This window comes from Vigna umbellata, chromosome 4 (genome assembly GCF_029865625.1).
Source record: "Vigna umbellata cultivar VRB3 chromosome 4, Vumbellata_1.0, whole genome shotgun sequence".
NCBI classification, from domain to species: Eukaryota; Viridiplantae; Streptophyta; class Magnoliopsida; order Fabales; family Fabaceae; genus Vigna; species Vigna umbellata.
Window position 1 is genome coordinate 38,990,149 of NC_142168.1, and position 12,436 is coordinate 39,002,584.

The 12,436-nt window shown below is 31.3% G+C and overlaps 2 protein-coding genes across 2 annotated transcripts; one reads left to right on the forward strand and one right to left on the reverse strand.

Annotated features, from left to right (window-relative positions):
- The first annotated feature begins 622 nt into the window (after positions 1-622).
- Positions 623-5,658, forward strand: LOC124845010 (protein COBRA-like). Its single transcript, XM_047322028.2, has 6 exons — positions 623-905; positions 1,924-2,003; positions 2,621-3,077; positions 3,526-3,685; positions 3,779-4,062; positions 4,980-5,658. Exons 1-6 carry the CDS (start codon positions 800-802, stop codon positions 5,267-5,269), a joined length of 1,377 nt encoding a protein of 458 aa, XP_047177984.1. The 5' UTR covers positions 623-799; the 3' UTR covers positions 5,270-5,658.
- A 353-nt stretch (positions 5,659-6,011) lies between these two features.
- On the reverse strand, positions 6,012-8,444 carry LOC124845011 (COBRA-like protein 4). Its single transcript, XM_047322030.2, has 6 exons — positions 8,213-8,444; positions 8,048-8,127; positions 7,269-7,725; positions 7,033-7,180; positions 6,627-6,904; positions 6,012-6,534 (listed from the first exon to the last, which is right to left on the reverse strand). The coding sequence occupies exons 1-6, from the start codon at positions 8,262-8,264 to the stop codon at positions 6,254-6,256; spliced, it is 1,296 nt and encodes a 431-aa protein (XP_047177986.1). The 5' UTR covers positions 8,265-8,444; the 3' UTR covers positions 6,012-6,253.
- Between the last annotated feature and the right edge of the window lie 3,992 nt (positions 8,445-12,436).

Sequence of the window (12,436 nt, forward strand, 5' to 3'; positions counted from 1 at the left end):
TTTTATATCAAATTTAAAATTTAAGGTATACAAATCACCCTTTCTTTATTTTAATTTAAGCACTCATCGATTGACCTAAACCACGGCTTTAGAACACAGGAAAAGGAAGAATAAAGTTTAAATTAAAATTAAAAAAAAAATCAAAATCTAAATAAGTTATCTACTGATAGGACAATATTTTTCTATACTTTTATATATATATATATATATATATATATATATATATATATATAATTAATTAATTAATTAATTAATTAAATTTATTAACTTTATAATAATCACCTTTTAGTTACATTTAACATTACATTTTAGTTGAAAATATTAAAGAAATAGAAATTAACCATAAATTTCAAATTCATTTGTTGACATTAATTATTTTTTTCTTTCATTTAATGTTTAATAAAAAACAATAAATTGTGATTTATTTATTTCCATTTCCTTCCAAAATTGTAAATAGGAATAATGATAGTGAAACATCTGATTATTATTATGAAATACATATATATGTATTTCAAAAACATGAAAAATAAAATAGAAAAGTGTAAAGTGGGCTGAATTTTTTAGAAGTTTTGGCAGTGCTTACAGTGGGATTTCATAGTCCACCATCTCTTGCTCTGACAAACACTCGCCAACTGGACACAACAAAACAGTCAGTTTAGGCCGCGTAATTTTTCCACACAGACTCTTCTCTCTCTCTCTTTCTCTCTTCCTCTGTTCCTTTTTACTCACTCTGTTCTCTTTCCCTCTCACTCCAACAAAAAATTCTGAACGCCCCAACATTCCCTTTGTTCAAAGGAAAATGTTTTTCCTTTTCACCTTCACACCCACGATCCGATCCTTCTTCAAACCCTGCCCATGCATTCTGCTTTTGCTTCTCTTCTTTTGCACGTGCTTCACTTCAACAGGTTCCTGCACTCATGCTCCTCTTTTTTCTAGTTAAAGTTTTGGATTTTTCGTGTGTTCCGTGCTTTCGATTGGTGGGGGTGTCGTGTTTTTCTGTTGGGTACGAGATTGTTTGTGTTTTATTGTTTGTTCCTTTTTACATGACGTGGTCCTCACGGCGTGTTGAATTGGAATGAATGTTTGAGATTGGTGGTGCGCTTTGTTGGGTGATGAATGGTGATGGACTTTGTCCAAGTTTTGGAAATGGGTTGATAGCTTTTTAGTTTCTGAGAAATGGGTTGTCTTTGGGTTTAGTTTCTGATTGTTTAAACCTTGAATTTTCGTCTCTGTAATTTGAAGTGCCAAATTTTAGTCGTGAAATCGCATGTTTCGTCTACGTTTCGTTCCTTAGTGACCAAGGTTTGGGTATTTCAATGTAAGGAGGAAAAATTACGGTTCTAGGAATGGGGCACGAAAAACAAGGATGACGTGTTTTCCAGGAACTTGTAGAACATGAGAACTAAAAACACTGTTGACACTCTTGAACATTTTGATTTTTTATTGGCTTGTGGTGACTTTTCATGTTGATGATGCCTATGGCTGTAGTGGAAAATATGGATTTTGGATTCCTTCCTAATTCTTTTTTTTCGTTTTTTCTAAATCTTGGTTGTTGTAAGATGCTGGACTTATGATTATCTGTATTGTTGTAAGATGCTGAACTTATGGTTATCTGTATTGTTGTAAGATGCTGGTTAAAAATTGATATGACATTGGACGTGGTTTTTTTATCAGGGTGTTTGAATATGTAAAGTGTAGTAGTATGATTTCATGAACTAGTTATTTGCTTGTATAAATGTTGGCTTGTTTACTTTCTTTGATCATTTGCTTTATCAATTTTTCATCGCACCTTTCATGAGTATCATCACTGTCTTTTTGGTTTAATGTGCTTGAGGATGTAGGAAAATGTAGAAGTTCACTGTTTACATTGTCCCCCCTTTCATAAATTAATTTAAATTTTAAGTTTTACTGTTTATCTTTCAGAAGCTTATGATCCACTTGATCCAAATGGAAATATCACAATCAAATGGGATATTATAAGTTGGACACCTGATGGTTATGTAGTAAGTACATTATTTTTCAGTTTCACCTATTAATATCAGAAGCAAATAATCTATTTACAGTTAGACATGGTCATAAAGGTATTTGTCCCTCTTTCTCTCTTCTAGTTAGGCTTATATTTTGTGATGAATCTGCATGTTCGCATTAGTTCCATCTCATGTTATATTTCAGTTCTTACTTGGATAATATATCTTGCTTAAAAGATCTAGAAGCAAAATCATTTTGTTCACTGAGAAATGAAAGCAATATGTTCTCTATCACCCTTCACTGTTGATTGAAATTCATATGATGGCATCCATTAAAATCGTGTGATCCCAGTTTGTATTTATTGGGTCCCATATGAATTTCAATTAGCAAAGAGTGTATTTGTACTTTCTACCATTCCACTTGTTCCAATTAGGAATATGACAGGATTTGAATTCCAAATTACACTACTATCCAATTTTCACAGAAAATTCAAGATTGTGTTCAGTTTTTACTGTGCAAGTTGTAAAACTACTGTAATTGAATGAAAACTAGTATAAACACGAGTTTATTTATATTATTGGCTAGAGCTATTTAGAATATTTGGCTTATTTTTTTTCATTTAGTTATGTCTAAGAAGCAATTGAATGGACAGGCTGTTGTTACAATGAACAATTTCCAAAAATACCGTCATATCTCAGCACCTGGGTGGTCACTAGGATGGACATGGGCAAAGAAGGAGGTGATATGGAGCATGGTGGGAGGTCAGACCAATGAACAAGGGGATTGCTCAAGATTTAAGGGAAACATCCCACATTGCTGTAAAAAGAACCCCATAGTTGTAGATTTACTTCCCGGAACACCTTACAATCAACAAATTGCAAACTGCTGCAAAGGTGGTGTACTCAGCTCATGGGCACAGGATCCATCCAAAGCAGTTGCAGCCTTTCAAATCAGTGTAGGTAGTGCTGGTACCACCAACAAAACTGTCAAACTGCCACAAAGCTTCACCTTGAAAGCACCAGGCCCCGGTTACACATGTAGCCCGGCGAAAATTGTGAAACCAACTCAATTCATACAACCAGACAAAAGAAGAGTGACCCAAGCTCTCAGTAAGTTACTGGACTTTTATGTTCATTTCCACACTTTTCAGTTAATTATCTATTTGTTGTAGTTTTTGTTAGTGCTAAAATCTGGTACTCTGATGATATTTTAAAACTGGTCTAAGGTCATGTTTAGATAAAGTTTTCCATAAACGCTGTAGGAGAATAAACAAGGAAGGTAAACTGAATTGGCTTTTTCCTATAAGCTAAACTCAACTTGTACACACTTACTTTCATGGAAGCTCTCGCATTTAACTTTTTCAAAAGTTGAAGTGCATAAGTTGATTTTTTCTCATGAGGGAAACTCAATTCTTATTTTCTTCTCCTATAACTTTAAGTTCTTACTGAGAAGCTTATTCAAATAGAACCTAAGTTAACAGTTGTTCCATGTTTTTACTTCACATTAGCAAGATCCATCAATATAGTTTGAACTTATCATTGCTCTGATGTATCACAGTGACATGGAACGTGACATGCACATATTCACAATTTCTTGCTCAGAGAACACCCACTTGCTGCGTCTCGCTCTCGTCTTTCTATAACAATACTGTTGTTCCCTGCTCTACATGTGCATGTGGCTGCCAGGGCAACTCATCACTAACAGGGGACTGTGTAAAGTAGGTTTTAATGCTTGGTGCACTGATTTTTTTTCTTAACACAAACAAAAACTGTATAATAACATCACATGTCCTTTTTTCATATCATTACAGGCCAGATTCACCACATCTAGCATCAGTTGTTTCCAACCCTGGACCTGATAAAAGTAGTATTGCACCTTTGGTTCGATGTACTCGTCATATGTGTCCTGTCCGAGTTCACTGGCATGTTAAGCTTAACTACAAGGAGTACTGGCGCGTGAAGGTCACTGTTACTAATTTCAATTACAGGATGAACTATTCTGACTGGAACTTGGTTGTTCAACATCCAAACTTTGACAATCTGACCCAGCTTTTCAGTTTCAACTACCAGTCAATAACTCCATACGGATCAATAAGTAAGTGTTATCTTTCAAAGACTTACAACTTTAGATACGTTGAAATACTCATAACTATTTAACTTAATTGAATGCAGTGTCTGATAGTGTCTCAAACAGGATTGTCTCTTAGGATACATTGTGGAAAAGCAAAACACAAATTGAATGTAGTGTAGGCTTGGTACAATTGTTGGTAGACAGCCACTCTAGGATTATGAGGAGTTGTCAAATTTCTTGGGTAGTATATTTACTTATCCTTCCTATTAATATATTAAGAGTCCAACTTCTTGAGTGTTAGATTATCTTCTGTTGTAATCTGAATTTGTTCTTCTTCAAGACATGTAGCCTCACCGTTTCTTAACACTCTATTTGCATACTTTCTAAAATGCTTAATTTATCAATTACTACCAGTTTTACTTTTTATGTTAAATTTTTTGCTTTCAAATCTCAATTGCATATGCTCTCAAAGCAATTAATTGATTGTAATTTTTTTGTTAATTATTTTCTTCTCAAAAAAATTTCTCATTTTTTTAATCTTTTCATTAAAATATTCATTTTATTCTCCAAACTCTGGCTGATCCACTCCTACATATTTTAAAGTGACTCAATTTTTTTCCATGCTCCATCTTAAGAATGACATAAACTGCTTTATGAATCATATATATATATATATATTTCTTGTTTATAATTTCAAAATTTTCAAAAAGATTCTACCTCCGCATTCATTCATTACAGTTTTAAATTTTTCAAATATATTTTTCTTTCAATATGTATTTTTTTAAAATTTGACCAACCTTTGGAATGCACACATACTTGAAAGTGACTTTTCTAAACATTCTGGTGATAATTACTGCAAGAGCAACAATTCTTGTTTTCACCATAGAGCATGTATTTTTTGTGGAGGAACAAAAATAATTTATCTGTGTTGCTTTTAACAGATGATACCGCAATGTTGTGGGGAGTTAAGTTCTACAATGATTTTCTCATGCAAGCTGGTTCTGATGGTAATGCACAGTCTGAACTACTATTCAAAAAGGATAAATCAACTTTCACTTTTGACAAGGGTTGGGCCTTCCCTCGGAGAGTCTATTTCAATGGTGACGTTTGTGTGATGCCACCACCTGATGCCTATCCATGGTTACCTAATGCTGGTTCCAGGCAAGAGGTTTCCCTGCTTGTTTTGATGATGACCTCTTTGGTGGCCTTAGTATTGCATGCATACGCTTAAAGTTCCTATGCATGCCACCCTCAAATCTGTCATGAACAACTCTTCGATGTGACAAGTTTTGACTCATTTTTGGGATACCAATTTGGGATTTGAACCAAGCTGGAGTAAGACATCCACAGAAAAATTTCATTAGTAGCTTTGTTGCCCCCTTGATTTGTTTCTAAGTTCCAGCATATGGGGCGATTGAATTGGCTACTACATTGTTATTTCTATTTGTTTTAGTGTAATGATGTGTTTATTCATTTTTGCTCCATAGTTGATTCTGTAAGTATAAGAAATATTTAAAGGTACACAGTAAATGGAATAATTCATAAACGCAAGTCTGTACTAGAAATGATCACTGCTTATTCATTGCAGCCACATTGGAATCATCATTGTATGTTTTGGGAGGTGATGATTCATTTAGTATGTGTTTGGTACATGTATTTATTTTTTATACATGTTCCTGCGTGTTTTTATTCAGGTAAGATCGTTTAAACACACTAGTAAACATGATTGTAAATATTCAATCTTCTTTCCATCTCAAATATAACTATAAATAAATTATTTTTTGTAGATTTATTAGTATAACTAAATTTTAACTACATTTAAATTATTTAATGAGAGTATTTTCATGCTTGGTTCCAAAATGACTGTTGTTTTAATGATAAACTTCTAAACTTGAATTGTATTTCTTTGAACTTAATTTTAACTAAAACTCAACGCGCTCATCCAAACATGCTGTAAATGTAGTCCAAAGAAAGACTAGAAGACGTATGTATTATTCATTATGGCATTGCTGTGACAGCATCAGGAATCTATGATTAGGACAAAATCACTGTTGAGATTTACATTCAGCATCCCTGTTGCTCATGTCAGAAAAACACAGCCATGAGATTGGCTAGGTGTTTCCAAAGAATTTGAGTATTCATGCCTATTGTCACGTTATCATGGAGAAGGTATTTTCAAAATTTTCACAAAAATTCTGACACACTATGCAGTTGTTCACCACGCTGCTAAAAAGAAAAGCAGCAAGAAAATAGATGGTGGGAAGGTAATTAGGCTTGGAGGTGCTGAGTTAGGTAGAAATGGGTAGGTGTCAGGTGGAGGCATCATGCACTCATCGCCATTAAAGTAGATCTTGCGAGGAAAAGCCCACCCCTGCTTGAATGTGAATGTATCCTTGTCCTTCTGAAGAAGCAACTCTGATTGAACATTCCCAGTTGGTCCAGCTTCCATTAGAAGATCATTGAAGTATTTCATGCCATAGAACATGCCAGTGTCATCTGCATGCACAATAACAACATGCTTGAAAACTCATTCTTAAAGTTATGGAATTATTCTAGAAACTCGAGAAGATTGATTTGCTTGCACTCACTTATTGAACCATAGGGAAGAAGAGGCTTGTAATTAAAACTGAAAACTTGGGTGAGATTATTAAGATTTGGATGCTGAACAGCAAGAGACCAGAGAGAGTGATTCATCCTGTAATTGAAGTTTGTAATGGCAATCTTGACTCTCCAATAGTCCTTATAGTTAACCTTGACATGCCAGTGAACCCTGATTGGACACATGTGATGAGTGCACCGCAACAATGGTTCATTGTCTTTCTTGGGAGTGTGGAGACCCACCATGCTGAGAATTTTGGAGTCACGCCTGCATACCACACCAACAGTGATAAGAAGTTATTGGAAATTCTCTATTAATTTACATAACACATATTAACAGATTTCTTGAGATTGTGCATGACCCTTTTACTATTTTAACGTTTACAGAAATCTTACTTGACACAATTCTTCTTGTTGTGGCAGCCACAGGCACAAGAGGGACAAGGGGTGATAGTTTCATTATAGAAGGAAGACAAAGATACACAACAACTTGGATTCTTTCTTGCCAGGAACTGTGAGTATGTGCAGGTAACATTCCATGTCACTGCATAAGAAAAAGCAAATGAGATTTTTGAGAGTTTTTAATGGTGAAATTGGTGTTCAAACTGAAATTGTGAGGTTAGAGATCATACTTAGTGCTTGAGTCTTGCGGCGCTTGTCAGAGGTAAGGAAAGTGGTGGAAGGAACAATCTTGGCAGGGCCACAGGAATAGCCTGGTCCAGGAGCCAAGAGAGTGAAATTCTTGGGAAGTTTCACTGTCTTGTTTGTGGTACCAGCTTGGCCTACACTAATTTGGAAGGATGAGATAGCTTGTGAAGGATCTTGGCCCCATGCAGCCACCACTCCACCCTTGCAGCAGTTTGTGAATTGCTGGTTGTAAGGAACACCAGGGAGTAGATCTACAACTGTGGGAGTTTTCTTGCAGCAATGAGGTATGTTGCCTTTGAACTTAGAACAATCTCCTTGCTCTGTGGCTTGAGCTCCTATCATGGACCAAATCACTTCTCTCTTGGCCCATGTCCATCCCAAGGTCCATCCAGGATTCATGATGTGCCGAAACATTTGGAAATTGTGGACTGTTACAGTTGCCTGAAAGAAAATGCAATAGCCATAAATCAGGTGAATTCATTGCATGACTCAAGCATTTGATTAAACAACTAACAGTTACATATTTTATTTTGGCACTTTTCTGTTTAATACTTAGGCTGGTTTCGTTCATGCATTTTACTGCAGCAATTTGTTAAAGCAACTTTAACTAATTCTTAAGCTAAATCAAAACATTATACTGAGTTTTCTTATAAACTTGTTTTTAAGAAAATGAAAGCATTAAGTATAACTCCATTGCATGGAAATCCATTTTGCAAACAAACACGCTTAATTATAGAACAAGTAGAAATGCAGATTGTGTTACCACATAGCCATCTGGTGTCCAAGACATGATATCCCATTTGATTGTTATGTTTCCGTTTGGATCCAAAGGATCATAAGCAACTGAGACAGCAAAAAGTTATAACATTAGTTGAATATTCATGTGTTAGTGAAACAAAATCAACATATAGTGAAACTTGTATCTGACCAGCACAAGAGAATAACACAAGAACACAGAAAGTTGAAATGACAAGCCTCATTGTCTGAATATGTGTTTGATGTTATGAACTGCTACAATTGGCTCCAAGAAACTATGAGTGAGAAAAGTTTTATAGATCAAGAGTTGTTGAGAGGAACAATGCTAAGGCATTGCATGTATAATATTGTAGAAGAACCTTCGAGGGAATTCTCTTGTGGTTCCAGTTATGTCTCACCTAATGGTTGTTATGAACCTGCACATTTTTGTTGCTATATATCACTATCTTACACTTGGAGTTTCTGTTTAAGTTTCCCTTTCTTAAAGCTACCGCTACAGATCAGAACAACATGCTGTGAGAGTGAACATAACACTTCAACGGTCGTGTTTGAAAGGGAAAGGAAATTCCTTAATCAAGAAACTTTGTTTTCTTTTTTCTTTTGTCATACTTCAAATCAAGAAACTTGACACAGTGAGAATGGAAACAAGGTTTTTCAAAAGAAAAGAAGTTCTTTTTTCAATGCCCCCTTTTTCCCTTTCTAGTTTGGAAGTGCAAATTTCTCTCATTCCTTCGAAAATTCTCCAATAATGATGGTTGATTCACTTGATATGGACGTACAAATGGTTGGATAAATTTGGCAGAGACCAATTACAATGGTGTTCTTGTACATTTGGTAGATATGTCGGTCTCATAAAGTCTTTAAATAAAATAGTACGAAATTTATCTTTAATCTTTATACTTAAAATCATTTAATTTAGTCTTAGTGTGTGTGTGTGTGTAAATAATAAGGTTACAAAATGAGTTTTTTTTTTTTTTTAATTTAAGTTATTAACATAGAAATGCTGTCTATGCACTAACTTATAAAACAAACTTTGAAACTAAGAGAATTAAAGAAAAAAAAAAGAGAAACTTTAACTAAATGATTTAATAAAGAGAATAAATAGCCATACAGTGTTGCATACGTTGATGAATGAGATCACCATGTGAAGAAAAAAATCTTTCAAATATTTAATGTCCTGAATGCTTAGGACATGAATTCAACATCATTGTTTAAGTGAGAATAATCCCATGTTACTAAATTTATACACGATCGGTTAAATATTTGAAAAAACTAATAAAAAAATATCATCACATAATATTATTTATTTGTTTAAACAAATTGATATTAAAGGTGCAGGCACATTCAGAAACTTAAAATTTGTCTTCTAATATTTATTTTTTAAAATTTTATTTATATTTAAAGTGATTATTTATCCACTATAAATATGGGTGTATATTGTCTCTTAGAACTTAATTCAACTCACATAAATTGATTTCAGTTTTCTTTGCAGTTGAGTTAAAAGATAATCCAACGCCTAACATATTCTCTTACGTGTTGGGTAAGAATTCTACTATGTTAAATCTGAAATTAAACTCAATTCAACTAAAATTATTAGATAATATTAATTTTTAACTAAATATAAAAATATTTTTCTTTCGGTTATATACATATTTTACTTTTCAATATACTTGTTACTATATGTAAAATTATTTCACATTTTTTCTTATATCTTACCTCTCATTTATTTTTCCTCTCTTTGTTTCTGCAAACGGAGCGAAGAAAAACAATGGTTTTATAAAGTTTGATGCATAAAATCACAGAAAACGAGAAAGAATTATGTTTCAGAATTTCTTCGCTAGGATGCAAAGAAAGGTAGTTATTATAAATTTCATATTATCTCTTTCTAATAACAATATATTTATTCTTTCATTATAATATAATAAATAATTAAAGAATACAAATATATAGGAATAATAATAAATATTTATAAATACATTTTATTATTATTATTATAATTAAAAGAATAAATAAAATAATTAATTTGTTTTAATATATTTTTATCTTACAATTTCATCTATTAAATTATTCTTTTAATCCATCAAATCTATCATATTACTCACAGCTTTCACTAAGGTGGACAAAATACCCATTTTCTAAATTTTGTTTTTTAGTTGTGATCCTTATTGCATAATTTCTCTAAACCAGATTTTCCTATTTTATTTATATGGAATTTAAAATCTGGAAAATCCAAATTTTTTATTTGGATATGCTCATATCCAAAGAAATCTGAATCGAAACCATCATTTTCTTTCCACCAAAATCTGAAACTCATTTTCTAATTTAAAATTTCAATACAATAAATCATAAATTATTTTTCTCTCTTCTTTCTTTATAATTGATCCAAGATAAATCTAATTCGTAATGCAAATGTATCTTTCGTTTCCTTTTCTAATTTTAATCTCTCTCTTTTTTTGTTGGATTTCGATTGAGCAAAACGTTGGATTTTCTAGTTGGATTTTGAACATTCTTGATTGGTGGAAAATTAATTAATGTAGATTTTGAATCCTTTCAAACATAGCACAAGAATTATTAGCTATGCATGTTTCCATGATAGCATATGAATCTGCATTTAGCACAAGAGAAACAGTGTTTGATCCATATTGTAGTTTTTAAAAGACAAACATTTAACATCATTGTTAGACTATGATTTTAAAAAGCTTCAATGTGTTACCAAAGTAGGTTAATGTTTCAATTATGTAATAATATTACAATTAAATATGTATTAAATAATGATAACTTTTTCATTTCTTAGAGTTGGTTTCTCAAGAAGATGTTGATTACAACATAATTTCTTTAAGTTAAAGCTCAAGCCCCATGTCTCTTGTAACCAATAAGTACATGAATGGACGTCCATTGTTGTTTTCATATATAATTGCTTTTAGGTGGCTCCTATGTTTCTATTAGCTTAATGTTAGAAATATATAATTGTTGCTCCTTTTTCAATGATCAAATTCTTACTTTACATTTGTCGTGAATGGGCTTTTGATATGGAGATTAATATTGTTGTTATTTGATGATGTGTAGTGAACTCTCATATATGAATGAAAAATGTTTTTTTAACGATTTTTTTTAATAATTTTTTGACACAGTATATAATAATTTATAATTGATTCGTTTTAAATATAAGAATTAATAAAATAATAATAAATAATTTATTATTAAAAAATTGTTAAAAAAATTGTTAAAAAAATTGTTTACATAAGAATTGTTTGGCATTTACTGATATTAAGTCTGTTGCAGTAGTTATTAAGCAGCTTCTACTATTTTAAGATTAACATGTCCAATTCAAGATGCATATTGAAAGCACTAGATTTCGGAATCTGTACAGTATTTAGAATTGGATTTATTAAAATCTAGGAATTGAAAACGCTGTTTCAATCGATGTTATTAGTCATTAATCCATTGTTAGTTTTTTCTTTAAATGTTAAGAATTTATATAATTTATTATTAATCTTTAATGTCATTAATGTTATTATATTTTATATATTATTTAACTTTTTATGAATTTATGTATTAAATGAAGTAGTTATTTTATTTTTAAAATATAGATTTAAAATTAAAATTAGATTTATAAAAAAATTAATTTTCATTAAAAATATAAATTAGAAATGGATATGGACTTAAATATCGATCGAAATATTTTGGATTTTTTTTAGAAAAAAAAACAAACTAGTTGTTTTGCAACAAAATCATATTTGAATCCACAATTTACTCCAAATTTCTCAATCTATATTGAATTTAGATTGGATCTTTAAAAATTCAATCCATAGTTATCCTTAATTTTCACAAACTTTTCATCTCAAATATATTTATTTCTTATCTTCACTTCCTTTTTTTTCTTCAAATTCACACTCTTAAATCCATCTTCAAATACAAGCACAGCTTAATTATCACCTCCTTTTCATTTTAGATTTAATTATATCAAACAAAAATCAAATTTTAACAAAACAAGATAAACATAAATAAATATATATTAAAGAGGACATTAAATATAAAATTAATGTACATATTAATTTACCGCATTTATTTTCACTAATATTAATAAAAATAATAGTAATATAACAATTATATTTTTATTTTATTGTTATATTAACAAAATGTATTTTTAAATATTAAATTATCTAACAATTTAAATATTTAAACAATTTTTTCTATTTAAAAGAAAGCATGCTTTAAAATTAAAAAGAGAATATTTTATAATTACAAATTTTAATAAGAAAACTCTAAATCTATAACTCTGTTAATGGAACATACTACAACTTCATAGAGATCAAATTAAATTGGATTAAAATTAATAAAAAATAAAAAAGTTATAATACCAATTTAGTCTTTATTTTCATTCGATTTTGTCAAT

Coding starts and splice junctions, on each gene's coding strand:
- LOC124845011 (XM_047322030.2), bottom strand. CDS start 8,264: ATGAGGCTTGTCATTTCAACTTTCTGTGTTCTTGTGTTATTCTCTTGT. Junction 8,128..8,212: donor TGTGTTATTCTCTTGTGCTG/GTCAGATACAAG, acceptor TTGCTGTCTCAG/TTGCTTATGATCCTTTGGAT. Junction 7,726..8,047: donor GGACACCAGATGGCTATGTG/GTAACACAATCT, acceptor ATTTTCTTTCAG/GCAACTGTAACAGTCCACAA.
- LOC124845010 (XM_047322028.2), top strand. CDS start 800: ATGTTTTTCCTTTTCACCTTCACACCCACGATCCGATCCTTCTTCAAA. Junction 3,078..3,525: donor AAGAGTGACCCAAGCTCTCA/GTAAGTTACTGG, acceptor GATGTATCACAG/TGACATGGAACGTGACATGC. Junction 3,686..3,778: donor CTAACAGGGGACTGTGTAAA/GTAGGTTTTAAT, acceptor ATATCATTACAG/GCCAGATTCACCACATCTAG.